Consider the following 22,011-nt stretch of genomic DNA (forward strand, 5'->3'; position numbering starts at 1 on the left):
TAGGATACCCAAACAGAATATGTGATGCTGTTCTTCCATTTTGTGTCTGAAGTCTGATGAAGGGTAGCGGCCTAAAATTTTGCCTATCCATTCCCTCCACAGATACTGCCTGACCTGTTGAGTTACTCCAGCAATTTTAGTTTTGATATAAAAATATGCCAAATTGTGTGAAACCTATGTAAAGTATAGAATGCGGAGATTATAATATTACATTACAATTTTTAAAAATCCTTTTGTAATTTCAGAGAATATCTCTCGTCTTTTATTTATAGTGTTGGTATATATTATTTTGTATGCAGTGTTTGATTGTTTTCAATAGATTATAATAAACTTTGTCGAAGAGTTCTGGGTTGTGGTGATCTGAGAGCCTTGACTAGTTTTCATTAACCTTGACAGGTTCAAGTTGAACTCGGTGGATAGGTAGAAAACCATCTACCGCAAATAACTTAAGGGCCTGTCCCACGAGCATGTGACTCCATGCGGCAAGCGCGACCTAACGTGGTCGCTTGAGCCGTACGGCCTCGCTGGGGCCGGTCCCACTTCGATCGCCGGAGCCGTATGGAGTTGTGCGGAGCTGGACCTGACATTGCGCGGGGCTCCGAAAAACTGACCGTGTTCAAAAATTCCGCGCGGCAACGGCCTGCCGGCCCGCAGCCGCCTCGACGCCGTACGCACCACCTCGACGGGCATGCGCAGCGTCTCGACACTGTACGCAGCGTCTTGACGCCGTACGTCACGCGCGATTTTCCCGCGGACTTCGCTCGAACTTCACGTCACTCACTCGACCTCCGCGCGGCCCCCGCTTCCGGTTTGGTCGCGCTCGTCGCATGCAGGCGCATGCTGGTGGGACCGGCCCTGTACGGGGATCACTCGACCTCCGCGCGGCCCCCGCTTCCGGTTTGGTCGCGCTTGCCGCATGCAGGTCGCATGCTCGTGGGACAGGCCCTGTACTCATCAATTTTCCAAATACAACCCTGAATGGGTGCTAATGAAACTCCTGCTGGGGCATCAATTTTGACAATTGGGTGCTAATATCTGAATTCACCACCTGGTTTCCCCATTTCTCTGCATTGAATCGGACCTGAAAAGCTGAAGTTGAAATCTTGAACATGTCTATCATGCCATAAATTCATACTTTGGCGCTCTCCAATTACAGAATGCACCGACAAAATAGTTTGGAGAATATTTATCTCTAAGCAACTTTAGGACCTCTATCTATGGTCAAACTTTCAAACATGATACCCATTAGACACCGTGCTAAGGGATGGATAAGCCTGGCAGTTTAACGTTCCAGGGTAGGCCTGGCAGTTTAACGTTCCAGGGTACAGGTGCTACATGAGAGATAGGAGTGAGGGGTAAAAGAGGAAGGAGAGTTGCTTTGTTTTGGTGGGTGAAGATGGGCTTGATGATGCACCATGCGAATCAGGAGTGGCATTGAAGTGGCATTGGAAGCTGACGCTCTAAAGAGCTGTGGAGACAGGTGTGAGCCGGGGATGTGTCGGCAGGTCATTCCATTCACATTTTCTACATATTTTTTAAGTTTCTGATACTCCATGGTGCTTTAGAGACATGTGAAGGGTGTCATTAGCGGGCAGGGGTGTATTGTCATTTAATTATCACGTGACCTCTGTTTGACCAGAAAAACACATAATCCACAGAGACTAGAACCAAGGGTGCCGTAAAATCAGTGTTCAACCTGTACCATTGTTAGAGGACACATCCGGACATTTATCGCGTGCACCTGGGCAGGATGCTAGGAAAAACATAATACCCTGGTACTGATCCCTTCAAGCATTTCTTTATTTTGTTTTTTTCTCTCAAGCTAATTGACTTCACAGGGTGAGACAGCAGAAATTAAATTAAATTTGGCAATCAAAAGAAAGAGTTTCCATTCTTGAAAGGAAAGCATTTGCAAAGCACTGGGGAGAATGTGAGGGATTGGGCCTCGCTGGCCTGCTCTTGCACACAATCGACATGGACTTGAATGGCCTCTTTCCATACTGTAACCTTTCCGTGATTATCATTTACCGTGATTATCATATTAGCTCTTTCTTTCTCGTAACATCCATTTATGCCCTTCCTCCTCCCAGTATCCTCATTACTTGAAATAAAACTTTATTGGACTATTTTTCTCAAATATTTCAGTTGCTTAAACTTATGGTATTCAGAGATGAACAACCTTACAAAAAAAATTGTTGATAAATTATTTTTTTAGTAATAAACTGCATCACGTTATCGCTCTCAAATATCAAGCATCCTTTATGCAAGGTTATTTATGATTATTATGTTTAATTAATAATTGGTGCATTTAACAACTTAAATTACTTAATTACTTCTTTACCGTCATCAAATTGCTGAAGAGCTAAATAGGTATTTCTTGCAAAATCATTAATGAAGAGACCATCTACCCGTTGTGCATGAAAATGATTTATTGGTCACAAATAAGTCATGTATATTTGGTTGCAACAAAGGTAATAGACATAATTGAATGTAATGAGAATTATTTAGGCATACAGTTGCAAATCATCGTCAAACATTCTGACAGCAAAATAAGTAGCAAATATTACACAGGCAATTTGGAGCATTGCCATAAATCAGCATCAACATTTGAAGACTATTAACATACTGTAATTACTGAAGAATGTGAACATAATTTGGCCAAACCAATTTAATAGCAGTTCCTTACATGACAGGCTCAAAGCTTTAAAATTAAATCTAATTCATCAATTGCTTAAGTGTGTGTGTTGTGTGGAGCATGTGTGAGATAGAGTAATGTCTATGTGTAAATGATAAAGGGGTGTTTATGTGTGAGAGATGTATTTGTGTGAGTGAGAGAGAGAAATGAATAGGTAAGAGATGTGCAACTGTCAGTGAAAGCAAGCTAGGTGTAAATATGAGAGATATGTAGGGTTGGGTGAAGGGATTCAATTTCCACTTCGGTAAGAGGAAACAAAAGGCAGATTATTATCTAAATGGATAGGCACTGTAAATGCACATAGAGGTCTAAGTGTTTTAGTGGATGAAACATAAAAAGATAGCAGGCAGGTCCAACAAATAATTAAAAAGGCAAACAATATACTGCGTTTTATCATGAAGGGTGTGTAGTTTAAAAATAAGGGAGGTTTTGTTAGTTATACAGAGTCCCTACTTCTATTTTACTATGATTGTGTGAGAGAGAGAAAGAAGAGGGAGAGCGAGAGCGAGAGAGATGACAGCAAGGTGAGAGAGAGAGAGGTGCATGTGTGGATGGGAGAGAGGAGCAAGTGTAAATAGGAGAGAGATGTCAGTGTGAGAGAGATATATTTGTGTGAGAGGGATAAGCATGTGTGAGAGTACGGTGATGTATGTGAGAAAAAGATGTGCAAGTGTTAGAGCAAGGTGTGTATGGGTGAGTGAGAGCAATATATATGCGACAGAGCTGTGAGATATATGCAAGAGAGACGTGCATATGTGAGAGGAGATATGGATATGTGTATCCATTTGAGTAAGAGAGATTAACAATATTAATGTTTAAGAGACCTTGTGCTTACATTAATTATTTTCCTGATATACCCACAATTTTCAGCAATGCTGAGTTATGAACCTCTTTCCAGTAAAGGCATCTGTTTTACTTGCACTCGGTCTCAAATGAATCCATCTTCACAGTGGTGGTATCTGAGCTGGTTTCCATCGAAGAGTACTTGCAATTAAATGACAATCTTCAAGACTGGTTAAGCCACAAATTATCTTATAATCTCCATCTTTAAAAATCCTGGTAATTGTACTTTATTCTTGCTAATCAATTTATTACATAAGAATAAACAAAATAAAGAAATCTTTCTGCAAATATTTCTGAGCAATCCACATGCTGGATAGATTCCCTTTTTCTGTCAATTATCCACTACAATACCACTTGGATTTCCAGATTTAACAATGACCAGGGTGCAAGTAAAACAGATAGAACAGATAGCTTTGCTGGTAATTGGTTCATAATTCAATACTGCATAAACTAACGTGCAGGACAGGAAAGTAAAGAAATTATTGGGTGGCAAAGGAGCTAACAAACAAATTATAGAGAATCCTGATCTGATCATGACCCACTCAGAGGCTTATCACCTTTGTCAAGCCAATGATAATGACTTCAGAATCCCAAATACAGTCCTTTGACAATTTTATTTGGTAGTTATTGTAATATTTGAAAGCTTTGCTTGAGTTAATTAAATATCAGTAGATTTGCCAATTCTAACCAGCTATTCAGTGGGATTTACACGCCTAATGTGCCTTAGCAAAGATAATGATTGTATTGTCTTTGTGACTTCTCTGTACCTCAGTGCATAAACATATGGAGAAACCGCTTTGGGTAACATCATAAGCATATTTGCCATTGACATATTGATCCAGAGTCCTGTCGCATAGGAAATCAGGTCCAGTTCTTGGAGTGCGCCCCCTGCCACCAACACAAGCAAGGGAAATAAATAAAAGAATAGGAGCATTGAATGAATAACAAAGGTCTGCCGTGCCCTGGAGTTGCCAGACCATATTCCTGATGTCTTAGTTTTATTGTACAACATGATGTAGCTAGTGGAGATCAGTACTAAACATATTAGAAAGTAAATTATTGTAAAACTGTAGTAAATTTTTAACAAAGGTAATCGAAGGACAGAGAACATGAATATTATAGGTAAAATACAAATCGATAATGTCGATAACGGATTCTGTTGAGTTGCCAGTGTCAAGAGATAGATGACGGATGGAGCTGCGGCAGAGACAATCCAAATACAAAGAATGACTTTCAGGGTCCTGGATTGTGATAAAAGTGACGGATAATGAAGCGGCCAACTAACAGCCACATAGGTGTCCACCACCATAGCAGTGACTGTCAGGATTCCATTACAATAAGCCACTGTTAGCACATACAATAGCGTTTCACAAACAACTCTAGGCATTCCCACGCCTGCAGCATTAAGGATGTCAATGAACGTGTTCAGTACTGAATAAATCAAATCATTGATCAGAGTGTTGGCAAGCAGAAGGTACCTGGTCTCCTGGCGAAGGCTGTTGTTTGAAAATATGGCCATCAGGACTACAGGAGTGGCCAGAAGTGAAGCAAAAAGACAAATCATCAGAGGAACCATCAAAATATTTGTTTTGGTCTGTCCCAAAGCAGTTACCCATGCCTGGATGATTTTGTGGTAAAATTGAAGTTCCACAGAATGTGAAAGATTTGCAGAGAATTGCACAGTAACACGTTCTTCACCTGGAAGAAATTGCATTGTAGCTGGCACAATGTTCACATTTAGATAAATTCATTACGTACCGCTTTGATTGAACGCATGACCACAAATCTGTCTTTGCTTGCATCCAGTACAGCAAAGCGAGCCCTTCAACTTGATTTGCTGATTTTGACTAAAGTCTCCTCAGGCTTATTGCAAATAATAGCCACATTTGGACGCAACCTATGTATTCTTGAAATGTAAAGAAGAAAAATCCTTCTCTTCAAATGAAAAAGGAAGTTATTCACTCAGTTTTCATATGCAGCTCAAAGCCAGTGTCGATATACTGGATTGTTCTCCTGGATTTTAACGTACACAGAACTAAATATTGTAGAAACTGAAAACTACAAGATGCGGACATAGCTAGCATTTTGACGAGTTATCTTCATCTCATAAAAAATATTCTCAAAAATAATCTTCATGTGGAATTGGCTTAGTGTCCTCAAGATCATCAGCGCAGCACCAATACCTGTTGCTCACAGCCAAGCAGAGACAGGCTGTAAATTCTTTTGTCAGGAAGTAGGTTGGTGATTTGACAGTCATTGTTTGATTTGACACATCACTGGACACATATTTTATCTGACCAATGCCAGTGAATAGGTTTCAATTAAATAAACCACAGTCTAAATGAATAACAGCGACAAAACGCATCTCTCAAAATAGCAGTAAACCACAGTTGCCATTACATCAATGTTTATCAATATTGTACAATAAAATGTCTCGTACAAAAACTTGTCAGGATAATATGAAATGTTTTACTGTTCTCATCTGTAGTAACTTATCTAAGTATATCACCTTCTGATTCTCTATGCAATGGCATACTTTAATATGTCAATGTTCAAATATTGATAGATATATCCCATTCCTGAAATCATTGGACTTCCCTATAATTTCTTCATGGGGAGTCCCTTGAGATTGAGGATAACTTATTTCCCCTCCAGCTTTGTGCTACTGAGGTTGTTAATGAGGCTGAGGATGAGGATAAGGATGGCAAAGTTAGACAACCTTGGATGACCAAAGAGATTGCAAATTTGGTCAAAAAGAAAAAGTTAGTGTTAGGTTTAAGAAGTTGAAATCAGACAGGATATTTGAGGAACATAAAGCAACTAGGAAAAACATAAGCAGGCAATTAGAAGAGCCAAAAAGTCCATGAAATGTCTTTTGAGAATCAGATTTTTAAAACATTAGCATGGGTTTTTATACATGCATTAAAAATAAAAGTGCAACCAGGGAAAAGGTAGGACCACTCAAGGATAAATGAAGCAATTTGTGCTTGGAATTAGAGCATGTAGACGAGGTACTAAATGAGTACCTTACATTCAATTCAATTCAACTTTAATGTCATTGCACAAATACTAAGTATGGGTACAACGAAATGCAGTTTTGCGTCAGTCCGTAGTAGTAGTGCATATAGAAATTTAAAAAAAAGAAGATACAGAATAATCAAAAATACAGAATAATTAAACAATGGGGACGGAGGGACCGGAGAAATCTATCGGCGGGCAATTGTAGAAGCTGTTCCTCATCCTACTGGTACGAGACCTGAGGCTCCTGTACCGCCTCCCTGATGGGAGGAGGGCAAACAGTCCATGGTTGGGGTGGGAGGGGTCTTTAATGATCTTCCCAGCCCGTCTCAGACACCGTTTTCAGCGGAGGGCATCCATGGCAGGGAGCGGGGCACCGATGATGTGCTGCGCGGTTTTCACCACCCGTTGTAGTGCCTTCCTGTCTGCAACAGTGCAGCTGCTGTACCATACCGTGAAGCAGGTGGTCAGGATGCTCTCGATGGTACAGCGGTAGAAATTGGTCAGGATCTGGGGGGACAGGTGGGCTTTCTTGAGCCTCCTCAGGAAGTAAAGGCGCTGCTGTGCCTTTTTGATCAGCTTGGAGGTGTTGAGGGACCAGGACAAATCCTCCGAGATATGTACCCCGAGGAATTTGTAGCTGGAGACGCGCTCCACCTCAGTCCCGTTTATATGGATGGGGGTATGACTGCCTCCTCTGACCTTCCTGAAGTCGACAATAATTTCCTTCGTCTTCTTGGAGTTGAGGACGAGGTTATTGTTGGCACACCAGGTTGTCAGGTGCTGGACCTCCTCTCTGTAGGCTGACTCATCGTTGTCACTGATCAGTCCTACCACCGTGGTGTCGTCAGCAAACTTAATGATGGCGTTGGATCCGTACTTAGGGATGCAGTCGTGGGTGAAGAGGGAGTAGAGGAGAGGGCTGAGCACACAGCCCTGTGGCACGCCGGTGTTCAGTGTTATAGTGGAGGAGGTGAGGTTGTTGACCCTGACAGACTGTGGTCTATTGGTGAGGAAATCCAGTGTCCAGTTGCAGAGGGAGGTGGAGATGCCAAGTCCGCTGAGTTTGGTGATCAAGCTGGCGGGGATGACAGTGTTAAAGGCAGAGCTGAAATCAATGAACAGCAACCTGATGTAGGAGTTGTTGTTGTCCAGGTGGGTCAGGGCAGAGTGTAGGGCCGCCGATATGGCGTCCTCTGTAGACCTGTTGGCCCGGTAGGCAAACTGATGGGGGTCCAGTGTGGGGGGGAGGCTGGCTTTGAGGTGAGCCAAGATCAGCCGCTCAAAGCACTTAGCAATGACAGGGGTGAGTGCCACTGGGCGGAAATCGTTGAGACTCCCTGTGGCTGACTGTTTGGGCACTGGCACGATGGTTGATGTCTTGAGGCAAGTGGGGACAACACCCTGGGCCAGTGAGAGATTGAAAATGTCGGTGAAGACTGGGGATAGTTGTCCAGCACATGCCCTAAGCACCCGGCCAGGGATGCCATCGGGGCCGGCAGCTTTGCGCTCATTCACCTTGCTCAGTGCATCTTGTACAGCAGAGGTGGAGAGACTGAGGGGTTGTTCATTCGGGGGTGGAGCAACTTTGATGGCTGGGGTTTTGTTGTCCCGGTCAAAGCGAGCATAGAAATGGTTTAGCTTGTCAGGAAGGGTGGCGTTGTCTGGGGGAGCGGTGTTAACTTTATGGTAATCGGCAAGGGATTTGATTCCTTGCCACATGCGCCTGGGGTCAGAGTTGTTTCGGAAGTGCTCCTCAATCCGCCGTTTGTGATTGAGTTTGGCATTCCTAATTCCCATTTTCAGATTGGCCCTGGATGAGCTGTATCCCTCAGCGTTGCCAGATCTGAAAGCGGCATCGCGAGCCTTCAGTAGGAGTCTGACCTCCCTGCTCATCCACGGCTTCTGGTTAGGGAAGGTCTTTATCTCTTTGTGGGTAGTGACATTATCGGTGCAGAATTTTATATAGTCCATAACTGTTGAGGTGTATGAGTTGATGTCCACTTGTGAATTGAAGGTGGACTGAGTAGCAAACAGACTCCAGTCTGTCTGCTGAAACTGCTGCTGTAAAACAGAGACAGCCCCCTCAGGCCAAACCTTCACTGTCCTCATGGTAGGTTTCACACGTCTGATCAGATGTGTGTATTTGGGGAGCAGGAACAGAGAGAGGTGGTCAGACTGACCAAGGTGGGGGAGGGGGAGGGCTTTGTAGGCTTCAGTAATATTAGTATAAACTAAGTCCAGAATATTGTTTCCACTGTTTGGGCAGGAAACATGCTGATGGAACCTGGGGAGTACAGTTTTAAGGTCGGAGTGGTTGAAATCACCCGCAACAATAAATGCCCCCTCTGGGTGAGCAGATAGATGTTTGCTGATAGCAGCTTGCAGCTCTTCCATTGCTAGCCTGGCATTAGCGTCCGGGGGTACATAGACTGCAGTGATAACAGTCGATGTGAATTCTCTGGGCAAATAGAAGGGCCTGCACTTGAACATCAGGTATTCCAGGTCAGCAGAGCAGTGACTACCAATCCTAACAACGTCCGTGCACCATGTGTTATTCACATAAATGCACAGTCCGCCGCCCTTGGTCTTAACGGAGTCCTCCACTGATCTGTCGGCCCTGAAGACAGTGCGCCCCTCCAGCTCGATGGCGTTGTCTGGGATGTTGTCGTTGAGCCATGTTTCGGTGAGGACCATGGCGTTGCAGTCGCATCCGCATTCACCAAGGAGAAGGGCATGGAGGACTGTGAGATCAGTGTAGATAATGCAAGAGCAGTTTGCGATCAATGAGGTGGTGATGGGGTCCAGAAAGCATTATGGTAGATAAAACCCCAGGGCCTGATGAGATCTATTGCAGGTTATCAGGAGAGGCAAGAGAGACGGGTTGCAGAAGTATTGACAAAGATCTTTATATTTTTTTAGGCACAGGCAGGGTTTTCGAGGTGCTTGAGAGTAGTCAATGAAGTTCCTTTGTTTAAGAAGGGAAGTAAGGAGAATGCAGGAAATCATTGACCAGTGAGTCTCAAGTCAGTGGTAGGGAAGCTATTGGAAAGGATTCATTGGAATATGACTTATTCCCATTTGAATAAAACAAGCTAATTAGGGGCAGTCAGTATGGCTTTGAATGTGGCAAGGTCATGTCTTACTAACTTGATCGAATTTTTTGAGGAAATGATGAAGGTGATGGATTAAGGTAGGATGATGGACATTGTCAATATGGATTTCAGTAAGGTATAGTCCGTCATAGTTTGCTGATCCAGAGATTAAGATGCACAAGATTCATGGTGAGTTGGTCATGATTCAAAACTGGCTTACTGATAGAAGATTGTGTGGGTTGTGGTAGAAGGGTATTTTGCTGGATGGAGGTCTGTGACCATTGGAGTTCCACAGGAATCTGTGCTGTTGAGGACATATATAAATGACTTGGACTTAAATGCAGATAGTTGGTTAGTAAGTTTGCAGATGACATCAAGACTGCTGGAGTTAAAGAGAAAAAATATCGTTAATGGGAAGACCATTAACAGCATTACAGAGGGTTCCTGGGGGTGCAGGTGCATCGCTTTCTGAAAGTTGCAACACAAGTAGAGAGTGGTAGGAAGGCATATGTTATCGTTTAACATCGTGGAGCTCGCGATCTCCAGTCTGAGACCGACTTTGGGAACTCCAAGCCGCAGGAGCTTTGACAGCCCCGATGCGGGAGCTTTGATCGCTCTAACGCAGAGGCATCGATCACCCCGATGCGAAGGCTTCGATTGCCCCGACTGCGTATAGTTCGACTGCCCCAACCACGGGAGAATAAAGAGGAAAAGGATTAGACTTTATTGCCTTCCATCACAGTGAGCGATGTGGGGAATCCGCTGTGGTGGGTGTTTATGTTAATTTTTATGTAGTTGTGTGTCTTGTTGCTTTTTTGTTTAGTATGGCTGTATGGTAATTCAAATTTCACTGTACCTTAATTGGTATATGTGACAATAATGACCTTGAAACCTTGTTATACTTGCCTTCATTAGTCAGGGCATTGAGTATAAGAGTCAAAGAGTCATGATGCAGCTCTGAAAGATTTTGATTAGCCCGTATTTGGAGTATTGCGTGCAGTTCTGGTTACCCCATTACAGGAAAGATGTAGAGGCTTTGGAGAAGAGGTTTACCAGAATGTAGGTATGTTACAAAACTTACCTTCAGCGGCGCTGCAGTTCTGCCACTGGCCGTGTGCGCGACATTGCCGCCTTTGAGAGGGGGGCGGAATTAAAATGCCGTTTTCTACAGCTTGTCGAAGTCGATCTTTGTCAGGCGGTTTAGCTGCTGCAGAGAAATCGCTCCGACATCCGTTTTATCAAGTTTTTAAAAAAACATCACAGGATAATTTAATTGCTGGAGTAAAATAAAAATCGACTTTTAACGCCGTCAACGCCGACAAAGGGATGGATCTCACGTACGGGACAGATAAAGGTAAGCGGTTTATTTTACATATAAACGTGCTTCTTAGGATTACTTTAATCCAAATTTTACGTTGCGAAAAGGCGATTTAGGCCCCATACGAACCGGCAGTGTTTTTCCTGCCGATATGGGGTTTAAATTCACCACAAATGCAACGTTCCAAACGATCGCGTTCCACAAAATCTCACTCACAAGATGATTTAAATGCCCATTAATTTATGGGAATTAAATACTAAATTCCTTCCATTTGGCCTATAAATTCATAACAATGAGATTTTAAAAATCCTGTTATATTGTGAATTCTTGTGTGAATGTTTTTTGAATACTTAGGCTATTTAAAAATGTTAACCTTTTCTTAAGAAACGGATAGATGTTTAGATCTAGTAATTTTGTAATTAGCTACAATTAGGTAACTAACTAATTATATGCTTTAATTTCAGCTCATCCATGGGAAGATTCAAACAAGAGGACATGATTTGAGAATTAAGGGATAGACATTTAGGGGTAACATGAGGGGGAACTTCTTTACTCAGAGAGTGGTGGCTGTGTGGAATGAGCTTCCAGTGGAAGTGGTGGAGGCAGGTTCGATGTTATAATTTAAAAATAAATTGGATAGGTATATGGACGGGAAAGGAATGGAGGGTTATGGTCTGAGTGCAGGTAGATGGGACTAGGTGAGAATAAGTGTTCGGCACGGACTAGAAGGGCCGAGATGGCCTGTTTCCGTGCTGAAATTGTTATATGATTATAAGGTTATTGTTTCATATTTGTTTCAGAATGCTTCAATCTATAATAACTGAAAATTTCATTCAGTTCTCTTAATTTTTAAGAAAGTTATGGGCTTTTGACTGTCCTCGATCACAGCTTTTGAGTTAAGTCAATGGAAAAGCAATAGGGAACAAGATGCTAATTTCAGATTATGCAAATGGCCATAACGTTTTTAATACTGAAGATATGAAAGTGAATTAGATGTCAAATTAAACTTCTTTTTATGCTTTATCTGATGGGATAAATTGCAGACTTGATTTTTAAACCTCAAAATTTTGTAACATTGCTACAGAATGGTGCCAGGATTCACGAGAATTGGCTACAAGGAGAGGTTGGACAGACTTGGAATGGTTTCACTGAAGCACCGGGGGCTCAGGAGAGGCCTAAAAGAAGTATCTAAAGTTATGAAAGTCGTAGATCTGATATGCAGTCTGAACCTTTTTCCCAGGGTGGAAATGTTAAAGGCTAGATAGCACAGCCTTTAAGTGAGATGGCAACGTTTAAATGTGACGTGCAGGGCTGGTGGTGATAGATGACTGGAATGCTCTCCTAGGAATGGTGGTGGACGCAGGTATGATAGTTGCATTTAAGAGGCTTTTAGACAGGCACATAAATATTCAGAGAATGGTGGGATGAGGACCACATGCAGATAGACAAGATTAGTTTATCGTCATGTTTGGCACAGACATTGTGAGCCAAAGAGCCCATTCCTGTGCTGTACTGTTCTATAACAACATTAAGTTGAACTTTGCCCAAACACACAATTGGGTAAAAAAAAAAATCACGTAAAATCCATTTTAATTGTCTGTCAAACAATAATGGAATATTAATGTTTTTATGTTCCAAAGGAGAACAAAATAATTTTAATTTTTAATGGTCTAATCAAAAATGTTTTACCTTAATTAAATCTAATAATATAAATGCATGGCTTCCAGTCTATATATTTAATTTTATAATTTTAGGCTTCTTGTTTTCTGTCTATATAATTATTTTTCATTTCATTTATATGAAATATCGTCTCAGGTTTATTCTCAACAAAAGCACAGCTTACACTGCTGGGCTTGTCTGACACATCTTCATTTTACAACATTTTAGTCATTGTCTTCTCTTCAAATGTTCCCATGAACTACACTTTATTCCGTACCAACAAAGGGTGGCACAGTAGCAGAGCTGCTGCCTTACAGTGCAAGAGATCCGGGTTTGATCCTGACTATGTGTGCTGTCTGTATGTTCTCCCTGTGTCCACGTGGGTTTTCTCTGGTTGCTGACCGGGTGCTTTCGTCCCCCATTCCAAAGACGTGTAAATTTGCGGATTAATTGGCTTTTGTAAAATTGTTCCCAGTATATAAGATAGAACTCATGTTGGGGGTAATTACTGGTTGAAGCAGACTCGGTGGGCCAAAGGGCGTTTCCACACTGTATCTCACCAGCTCACATATTCCCTGGCCTTTTGCTGCTCTTATTTTCTTGTGCCCTATGCACTCCTCGCGATTCCACGCTTCTCCACTTCTCCCTCCACCCTAATCTAAACTCTCCTTCCCATCCTCACCAGAACTAGCTCCCACCCTCACGTCCACTTACCCCTTATCCTTCCTAACATCTCTCCCCCTTACCTTCTTTCTCTCTCCCCAATCTCCTGCCACCTCCCCTCTTTACCACATCCCCACCTCGCACCCTCCATACCTCTTGCACCCTCCGCACCTTGCACCACTACCCTTTCCCCCCTCCTCACCTTACTCTCTCCTCTTTCGCCCCTCTCCATCTTCCCATTCAAACGCCTTCTCCCTCAATCCACCGCCTTTACCAACATGGCGTCCAAAACACTTCTTGCCGGAAGTCGGTTGGCGCGCCGGAAGTGAGGGATGACAAGCATGGCGTCCGTGTGCTGTGCGGCGGCTGTTTCCCGGCTCCTCTGGACGGGGAGCGCTCGGGGCAGCAGGTAGGAGCGCAGCGCGGGAAGTCCAGGCACCGACTGGAGTGCGGGTGACAGAGACAAGTACAACTGACGTGGGATCGGCCAGCGCCCTCCATGATCCTGTGCTCAATTTGCTGTCTCCCCCCAACAACTTATCTCCCCCTGCCAGTGTCACGCCCAGCCCCTCTCCCACTCCCAGCACCTTCTTCCCCCATCCATTAGGCTTGCTGTATCTTCCACCCTGCCCCTGTGCGCCAACACCTCGGTCCACTGTGGTCCCAACCAAAGCCGTCAACTGTCCCCTCCCCCAGACTGCCTCTCTTCCCTGGTTATCCCCTTATGCCTTTATCTCTCCACATCCTACCCTGTATTTTGCGTCTTAAGGGCCTGTCTCACTTGCGCGACCTCTACAGGGGACTGCCGTACCCGTGATTGGTCGCCGAAATTTTCAATATGTTGAAAATTCAGCAGCGACCAGAAAGACGCTACGACGCTTTGGAGACCTCTCACGATCATAGGAGATATCTCACGACCATACAGCATGGGGTGGGGGGGTCGCCTGTATGGTCGTGAGAGGTCTCCAAAGAGTCGTAGCGTCTTTCTGGTCTCCGCTGAATTTTCAACATGTTGAAAATCTCGGCAACCTATCACGGGTGCCGGCAGTCCCCTGTAAAGGTCGCGCAAGTGAGACAGGCCCTTTAGAGTGATACAGCATGGAAAAGGGCCCTTCAGCCCAACTTGCCCACACCGGCCAACATGTCCCAGCTACACCAGTCCAATCTGCCTGCGTTTGTTCCATATCCCTCCAAACCTATCCTATTCATGTACCTGTCTGTGCTTGTTTCTTCAACGTTCTCAGCCTCCTCTGGCAGCTTGTTCCATATACCCATCACCCTTTGCATGAAAAAGTTGCCCCTCAGATTCCTATTAAATCATTTCATCTTAAACCTAAGCCCTCTGGTCCTCAATTTACCTACTCTAGGCAAGAGACTCTGTGCATCTACCTCATCTATTCCTCTCATGGTTGTATACACCTCTCTCTAAGATCAACCCTCATCCTCCTACACCCCAAGGAAGAGTCCCAGCCTAGTCCCAGTCTTGTTTTGCCCCTTTTCTATGCTGCTTCCTGCCCTACCCAAACACTTTGGAATTAATGTTGACACAAAATGCTGGAGTAACTTAGCAGGCCAGGCAGCACCTCTGGAGAAAATGGGCAGGCGTTCTTTTAGGTTGGGACCCTTCTTCATTTCATTTTGGAATGAAGAATTGGAGGTTCAATATAAACTCAAGGACACAATTTAAAAAGTACATTGAAAAAAGAATGAAGCCCTGCAGAATGAACATAGGGAGTTTGAAAAGAGATTAAAAAGCATTATCTCAGAGGTGGTAATCTTTAGTTTGCTCCAAACATGACATACTATTAAGTGCAGTAACAGGACCTTAAGTCAGATGTAGGGGGCAAGGATTCAGGTTACTGGATCATTGGGATCTGTTCCAGTTAAGAAGTGACCTGTTGCAAGAGAGATTGGTTGTGCCTGAACTGAAGGGGGACTGATATCCTGGAAGGAAGATTTGCTTATATGCAGGACGATTTAGATTAGGTTAGCAGGAAGTTAGATTCAAGAGCATAAAAGAGGCAACTAGGAAGTTAAAGAGAGCAAATTTAGTACTGATTGTCATGCATGGCTAAGAGAGAGGGAAGACCGGTGGTTTAAAGTGCATTTATTTCAAAGTTAGAGCTTTAACAGTAAAGAAGAACAACGTTTGGGCATGGATTTGCTCAAGTGACAGGGACGCGGTAGTCAAAACTGAACTAAGACTGAAAAAAGGGTAGTACTGGCAGCTAAATGGTCCAAGGTATAGATGCCACAGCTGGGATAGAGGTACACTTAAGAGAAGAAGGGGAGGGGATTGCCTTTTGGATGGCAGAGGACATAACATCAGTGCTTAGAGAGGATATTCATTCTACCAAAGTACAATCCCACCTAGCCTTCTATCATCAGCAAACTAAGTTTTGCTGAACATGTACTCGGCCTACTGGGCCATTTTAATTTCCCTTCCCATTCCCATACTGACCTCTCTGTCCTGGGCCTCATCCATTGCCAGAGGGAGGTCACATGCAAACTGGAGACATAGCACCTCATTCCACTTGGATAGCTTATAACCTAACAGTATGAACATTGAATTTTCCAATTTTTGGTAAACTCTAACAAACCCCCTCCTCGCCATAGTCAAATCATTGATATAGATAATGAATAGTTGGGGCAATCACTGATCATGTGGTACCCTGCTAGTCACAGCCTGACAACCGTAGAATAATTTGTTTATTCATTGCTTTTGTTTGATAACTGCTTCTCAATCCATGTCAGTATGCCAAAATGTCACATGGCACTGCTTATAGACCTGTTGCCTCAAAGTGCCAGTGACCTGTGATCAATCCTGATCTCTGGTGCTGTATGCATTTAACAGATTCTGTGCCCATGTGGGCTTTATCTGACCAATCCAGCTACCTCCCGCATCCCAATGATGTGTGGTTTGGTAAATTAATTATTATATACATTTCATCTAGTCCATGGGTGAATAGTAGAAACTAGGGGGAAATGAAAATACAGAAAATAAAGTGGGATTGATGTAGTATTATGATTAGCATAAATTAATGCTTGCATGTCAACATGGACTCAGTGAGCTGAAGGGCCTGTTTCTGTACTGTATGACTCAACCCCAAAATCTATGTGCTTTAATCTTACTGACCAACCTCCTGTGGAATCTTATTGAAAACCTTTTGAAAATACTATTGCATCATATCTAATGGTTCTCCTCTATAATTGTTTTTAGTTACACCCTCAAAGTATTCGAAACGGATTAGTTAAGCATTATTTTCCTTTCATAAATCCATGCTGACTCAATCTAGGAGTTCTGTTGTTGCATCCTTCTCGATAGACAACACCACCTTCCCCACCACTGAAGTTACACTAACATATCAATAGTTCCATGTTTCTCTTCCTCCCTTCTTAAATAGTGGGTCTAGATTTGCTATCTTCCATTTCATGAAAACAGTTCCAGAATCTAGGATTTTGAAAGATCATATCCAAAGTGTTCATGACTTCTATAGCCATTTTCTCAAAACCTCAGGGATGTAGATTATTTGGGCCTTGGGATTTATCAGCTTTTAGTCCCGTTGACTTTAATATTATTTGTTAATACACATTTCCTTGATTTTCTGGTATTTTAGGTAGGTTTTTTGTGATGACACAATGTAGTTGTATAATTCCATTGTCATCTCCTTATTCTCCATTATAAATTCTCTATCTGGAACCGGCTCATGACACCCTTGTGTTTTGATGCCTATAGCAGCTCTTACAGTCTATTTAATAACATTTTTAATTTATCACATATGGACCACTTTTCCTAATGATTCTAATAGTTTAGAATTTTGCTTTCTGGATTTCATACCTTATTTTTGTCATGCCTTTCATTGTATTTTCCTAGTCAACCACTGTGAGTTTGTTCACCTGATACCTTTGATTTAGATATAATTTAACACTGAATAATTTAATAATATTATGGTCACCCTTCCTAAAGACCCTTTCATTCTCCACCTTTACCTCTAATTTAACTTGTCCAATCTATGATATCTCCATGGTTACTTTATTACTTCTGTTGTGTGTTTTTTAAATTACCTGATTTACGTCATGCCCAACATCACTACTATTTGGTAATCTATAAATAAGTCTGATTAATATTTTCTGTTTTTTTTGCTCTCTGAGCAATTAGATGATATCCATTACCCTGATCTGTGCCACTAAGAAAGTGATTAAAAAAACTGAAGTCGCATGCTTTTTAAATAGAGATGTAGTGTACAACAGCAGGGAAGGCATTGTAAGCTTTTATAAAAGATTGGTTTGGTAACAACTGAAATATTGTGCCCAATTCTGGAAGATGTTAGGAAAAATAGAGTCACACAGCATAGGAACAGACCCTTTGGCCCACCATGTCCAAGCTACTGATACCTATCAACACCAGTCACAGATTTGAAATATATTTCCATTTCCAGATGTTGGCTTGTTGAGTTGTTAATGTCCTTAATTAACTGAGATACTGTTCTGGCCATCAGTTCCCTGTCTGACTATTATATTCTGTCACTATTTTCCTCGGGTGCAGCAGTTTGTGCCTCTGTTAATTCAGTGCTGACACTGTGTGGTGAGCTTTGTAAACTGCTATAATTTTAAGGGGAATTTACCTTTTTTTTCTAGGTTAATTTTTTACACTGTATCTAGACGGGGGTTTAGAAAGACACCAAAAAAAATTGAACCTCAGAAAGTGGAAACAGAGAAAATGGTTCAGAATGATATGGCGTCGAGTGTGAATCAGACAAGCAAAAACAGCCTGACGCCAATGCTGGAAGAGCCTGTCCTATCAAATTCAGCATCATTGTCATTCAGGCGGCTCGTCAAACCCTTTGTGTTTACTGTAGGGGTAAGTCAACGTTGATTTAACATGAAACTACTACATCATTTCTCAAACATGCCAATAGTTTTCGTTGTCTCTACTGCATTTCGTTGTCTCTGTACTGTACACTGCACAATGACAATAAAGTTTGAATCTGAATCTGAATCTGAATCTGAGTTGCTGAGGTAGTGTTCCATGGGACCAGCTATCTTTCAGTCATGTTTCTGGACAGTTCATGTCAGCAGGCCATAAGTTGATTGGAGATCTGTCTTTCCCATCATTCTTATGCAGACTGTTACTGAACAGAGGCCAGGATCTCGATGATAGCCTTAGATGATGAGGTTCATATTAAAAAGATTACTGGTCAGCACACTGAGCCGAATGAACCTGTTCCAAAATGTTGTTTGCTAAGGCAGCAATATCTCTGTAGTCTCAGTTCGCTGTGGTCTCATTACTTTTACATCTCTCTGTGGGATCTTTAATCAAAATGTTCGGTCAGTACATTATGTGCTCTTGTCATTCTTTTGATTGCAAACTTTTTTCATAGATTTGTTAGTGCTTGAGCATTAGAAGAAAGTAATTTAGCTTTTCAGATCCACTACTTCCCAACAGAGCACAGTTCCATTATCTCCCCACTGCTTTGCTCACACCCCCACCCCATATCCCCGCAAAAAAAACCTTACGTGACGATCAATTGGTTTATTTGCCATTTAGCTACATTAAACTGTAATTCACAGTAGTTAATTAATCTACCAGTATGTCTGGTTATTGTGAGGAAACCAGAAATGTAGTCACAGGGACAATGTGCAAGCTCCGTGCTGAGAGCAAACAGATACATCACACTTAATTTCATCTGAACCACTCTTTTCTGAAATAGTGGAGTCGCATTAGCAACCCTCCAATCTGTAGCAAGCCATTCCACGATCCAAAGTATTTTGAAAGATAATTGTCAGAGCATCCACTATTTCCATGGCCACATCTTTCAAAACTGGGATGTTGGTATTTATCAGGACCTAAGTATTTATTATTGTTCAGGGCCAGTAGCTTCTCAGCAGTATTTTCTTCCCATAATTTCCCAGTATGGTCCTCCTCCATTTTTAGTATTTATCAGCAGAGATTCCCAGGACTCAGCGGGGATACCATATCTTCAGTAGGCTTTGAGACAGCCTTGAATCTTGTCCTTTATCATTTTATCATGAATCTTGTCCTTTATCATGATCATTTCCCATAACAGAGCTTAAAATATAGTGTCTTATTTGGATGTTACGTGAATTAGGTGATTTGCCGAATACAGCCAACTGAATAATTGGGGCTTCTTTGCTCGGCATGTTGGCCTGGGAGTGGATACTGACGTTGGTTTGCTTATCATTCCAGTGAATTTGCATTATCTTGCAGAGTCTGCATTGCTGGTGACATTAGTGGCTTGTGGTTGGTGCCTCTTATAGATAGTTCAATTCTTAGAAATATATTGGAGGCCACATAGAATGTTCAAGTACCATTCTCATTAAATCAGAATATGTTCTGGCACATATAAGGTGATGCTGTTCATTATTGAGTCTGTCTTTACTGATATGTGGGAAGTGATCCACATTTTTCTGGGTCTTGCTTGAACCTTTATTGTCAGAGAGCAATGAAATGCAATGCAGCAAGTTTTGTGGAGGGACTGTTGTCTTGTGGATGTTGAGTAAAACGCATCCTCTCAAATACTTTGGTGAACATATCAACAAATGCTTAGGCAGCTTCTCCACTAGTTCTGAAGATTACTACAGTCCTGCTTGAAATTTGCTGGAAGTTAAATATAAAGTTGCCGCAGGAAATATCAGAGTTTAATGCTGTTTTTTGCAGAGATTTGCTGGTTTTGCAGAAATGTAATGCTGGTTTTTGCAGATATTTGCTTTTAGACCTATTTGACACTACAGGTGCACAACCTTTTATCCGAAAGCCTTGGGACCAGACACTTTTCGTAATTCAGAATTTGTCGGTCTTCGGAATGGAATTTTTTTAGCGTAGATTTTAATGGCTGGCTCAGTGGTAGAGTGCTCGGCTCATATCCGCAAGGTCGCGAGTTTGCGCCTTGATCCCGGCAGTAAACTCGGTCGCGAGTTTGAGTCTTCAATGTAGTTTTTTCTTGCAGAATAAATGTTTGTATGAAATGCAGTGTAGGAGAGGTGTACTGACTGTGTGGGCAGAACTTTGGAAGTGATTGCCCACCAGTCTAAAAAGCCGCTGTGTCTCCCTGTCCCTGGGATAGCAGGGGGCGATCAAACAGCACAATACCCCCCTCCCCCTCAAACTCCAGAGGAATTCGCTCCCCGATGGGCCGCTACGGCGACAAGTGGCAGTTCGCCCACAGCCCGAGCTGCGCCCCCTCATCCGCCACCCCAAGAAAAAGACGTACCTTGCACACCATCAGCTTCTGCCCCTACGTGTTCCTCTGGAGTTGGAGCGGGGCTGGGCTGGAGTTGCTGCTGGCTGTGGGTCTCTGGGATCTCCGTGCTTGCAGTGGGCCTGGGGGTCGGTGTCCCGTTGGTCCTGACGTCTCCGGCCACCCCCCTGGACTGGAGCTGAGACTGGGAACTGTACCGCCCTTGCCCCCTTCCTCTGCAACTGCAAACAACCCCACTCTCCTGCAAGGGTGGTACAGTTCCCGGAGGATGGCAGGTGGCCGGAGACGTCAGGACCAACAGGAACTCGCTCCCCGATGGGCCCCTACGACGCCCCGAGCTGCGCCCCGTCATCCGCAACCCAGGTTCCTCTGTAGTTGGAGCGGGGCTGGGCTGGGCTGCTGTTGGCTGTGGGTCTCTGGGATCTCCGTGCTTGCAGTGGGCCTGGGGGTCGGTGTCCCGATGAGGGGGCGCAGCTCGGGGAACGGCTTCTGGTGGTCCTGACGTCTCCGGCCAGTTTGCAGTTTTCCTGTGGAGTTGGAACGGGGCTGGGCTGCTGCTGGCTGTGGGTCTCTGGGATCTCCGTGCTTGCAGTGGGCCTGGGGGTCAGTGTCCCGTTGGTCCTGACGTCTCCGGTGACTGGCACGGTCCTGCTGCAATCGCCGACTTGAAGACAGTGCAAAGCCCCCGCGCCGATGCAATGGGTGGGGAGCTGGAGAGGGGAGGGAAGGGGTCACACACATGGCCGGGAAGCAGAGGGGTGTAGGTGGGGTGAAACTGAAGCGAGCGACAATCTGCTGCTGCCTGCCCCGCTGAGTTAAAAAGTTCCCACGCAAGACTCACGAAACACTGTGTATCGTGAGTCTACCGTGGGAACGTTTTAACTCAGCGGGCAGGCAGCAGCATATTGTCAATTATTAACCCTCCCGCGCAATATACCCTCACCTTCTCTTTTATGAATGGGGATTTAGTTTCCCTTTCTTCGAGGACCGACCGGAGGTTCCGCTGTCACCTCTGCGGGCCGCCCTCGGTGAACGTTTTCAAGGACCTTTCTTCAAGGACCGAAAAAATGGCCGCTATTCGGAGGTTTTCGTTATTTGGATCTTCGGATAAAAGGTTGTGCACCTGTATCATAATTTGCTTGCCATCACGGAGCAAATCTAGAATAGTTGATTTTTAGTAGGTAGCCAAATATGATGACATTTTCCAACCTCTAGTCTATATACTCTCCCTGTGAAGCAATCTTGGTTTCATTTGGTTGCTATTCCTTGAGGGCCTATCCAATTCCCCATTGAAAATCATGGTCAATTATATTCTCATCATCTCTGAGTTTTGAATGATAGTCACTCTCTTATAAATAAGTTAATTTCCTCACCAGGGGGGTGGAGAAGGAGAGGGAGGGTGGGGAGGAGGAGGAGGAGGAGGAGGGGGGGGGGGGAGGGCTTGCATCTTTTGCTCACAATTTTAAATATGTTTTTTCCTTGTCCTTGATTCACTGCCTG

The 22,011-nt window shown here is 43.5% G+C and overlaps 2 protein-coding genes across 3 annotated transcripts in view; one reads left to right on the forward strand and one right to left on the reverse strand.

Annotated features, from left to right (window-relative positions):
- Positions 1-3,856: 3,856 nt before the first annotated feature.
- LOC116979724 (probable G-protein coupled receptor 148) lies at positions 3,857-5,491 on the reverse strand. Its single transcript, XM_033031460.1, has one exon. It carries the CDS (start codon positions 5,250-5,252, stop codon positions 4,230-4,232), a length of 1,023 nt encoding a protein of 340 aa, XP_032887351.1. The 5' UTR covers positions 5,253-5,491; the 3' UTR covers positions 3,857-4,229.
- Positions 5,492-13,596: 8,105 nt separating this feature from the next.
- The window catches only part of parl (presenilin associated rhomboid like), a 37,436-nt gene continuing 29,021 nt past the window's right edge, over positions 13,597-22,011 (forward strand). For both annotated transcript variants that reach the window (XM_033031454.1, XM_033031453.1), the window contains exons 1-2: positions 13,597-13,700; positions 17,930-18,152. In XM_033031454.1, the coding sequence (XP_032887345.1) occupies positions 13,624-13,700; positions 17,930-18,152 (300 nt within the window). In that variant the 5' untranslated portion in view covers positions 13,597-13,623. The remainder of the gene's footprint in view (positions 13,701-17,929; positions 18,153-22,011) is intronic.

This window comes from Amblyraja radiata, chromosome 13 (assembly GCF_010909765.2).
Source record: "Amblyraja radiata isolate CabotCenter1 chromosome 13, sAmbRad1.1.pri, whole genome shotgun sequence".
NCBI classification, from domain to species: Eukaryota; Metazoa; Chordata; class Chondrichthyes; order Rajiformes; family Rajidae; genus Amblyraja; species Amblyraja radiata.

Bases quoted from the DNA above. Each gene is read 5' to 3' on its own strand.
- LOC116979724 (XM_033031460.1), bottom strand. From the start codon at position 5,252: ATGCAATTTCTTCCAGGTGAAGAACGTGTTACTGTGCAATTCTCTGCA.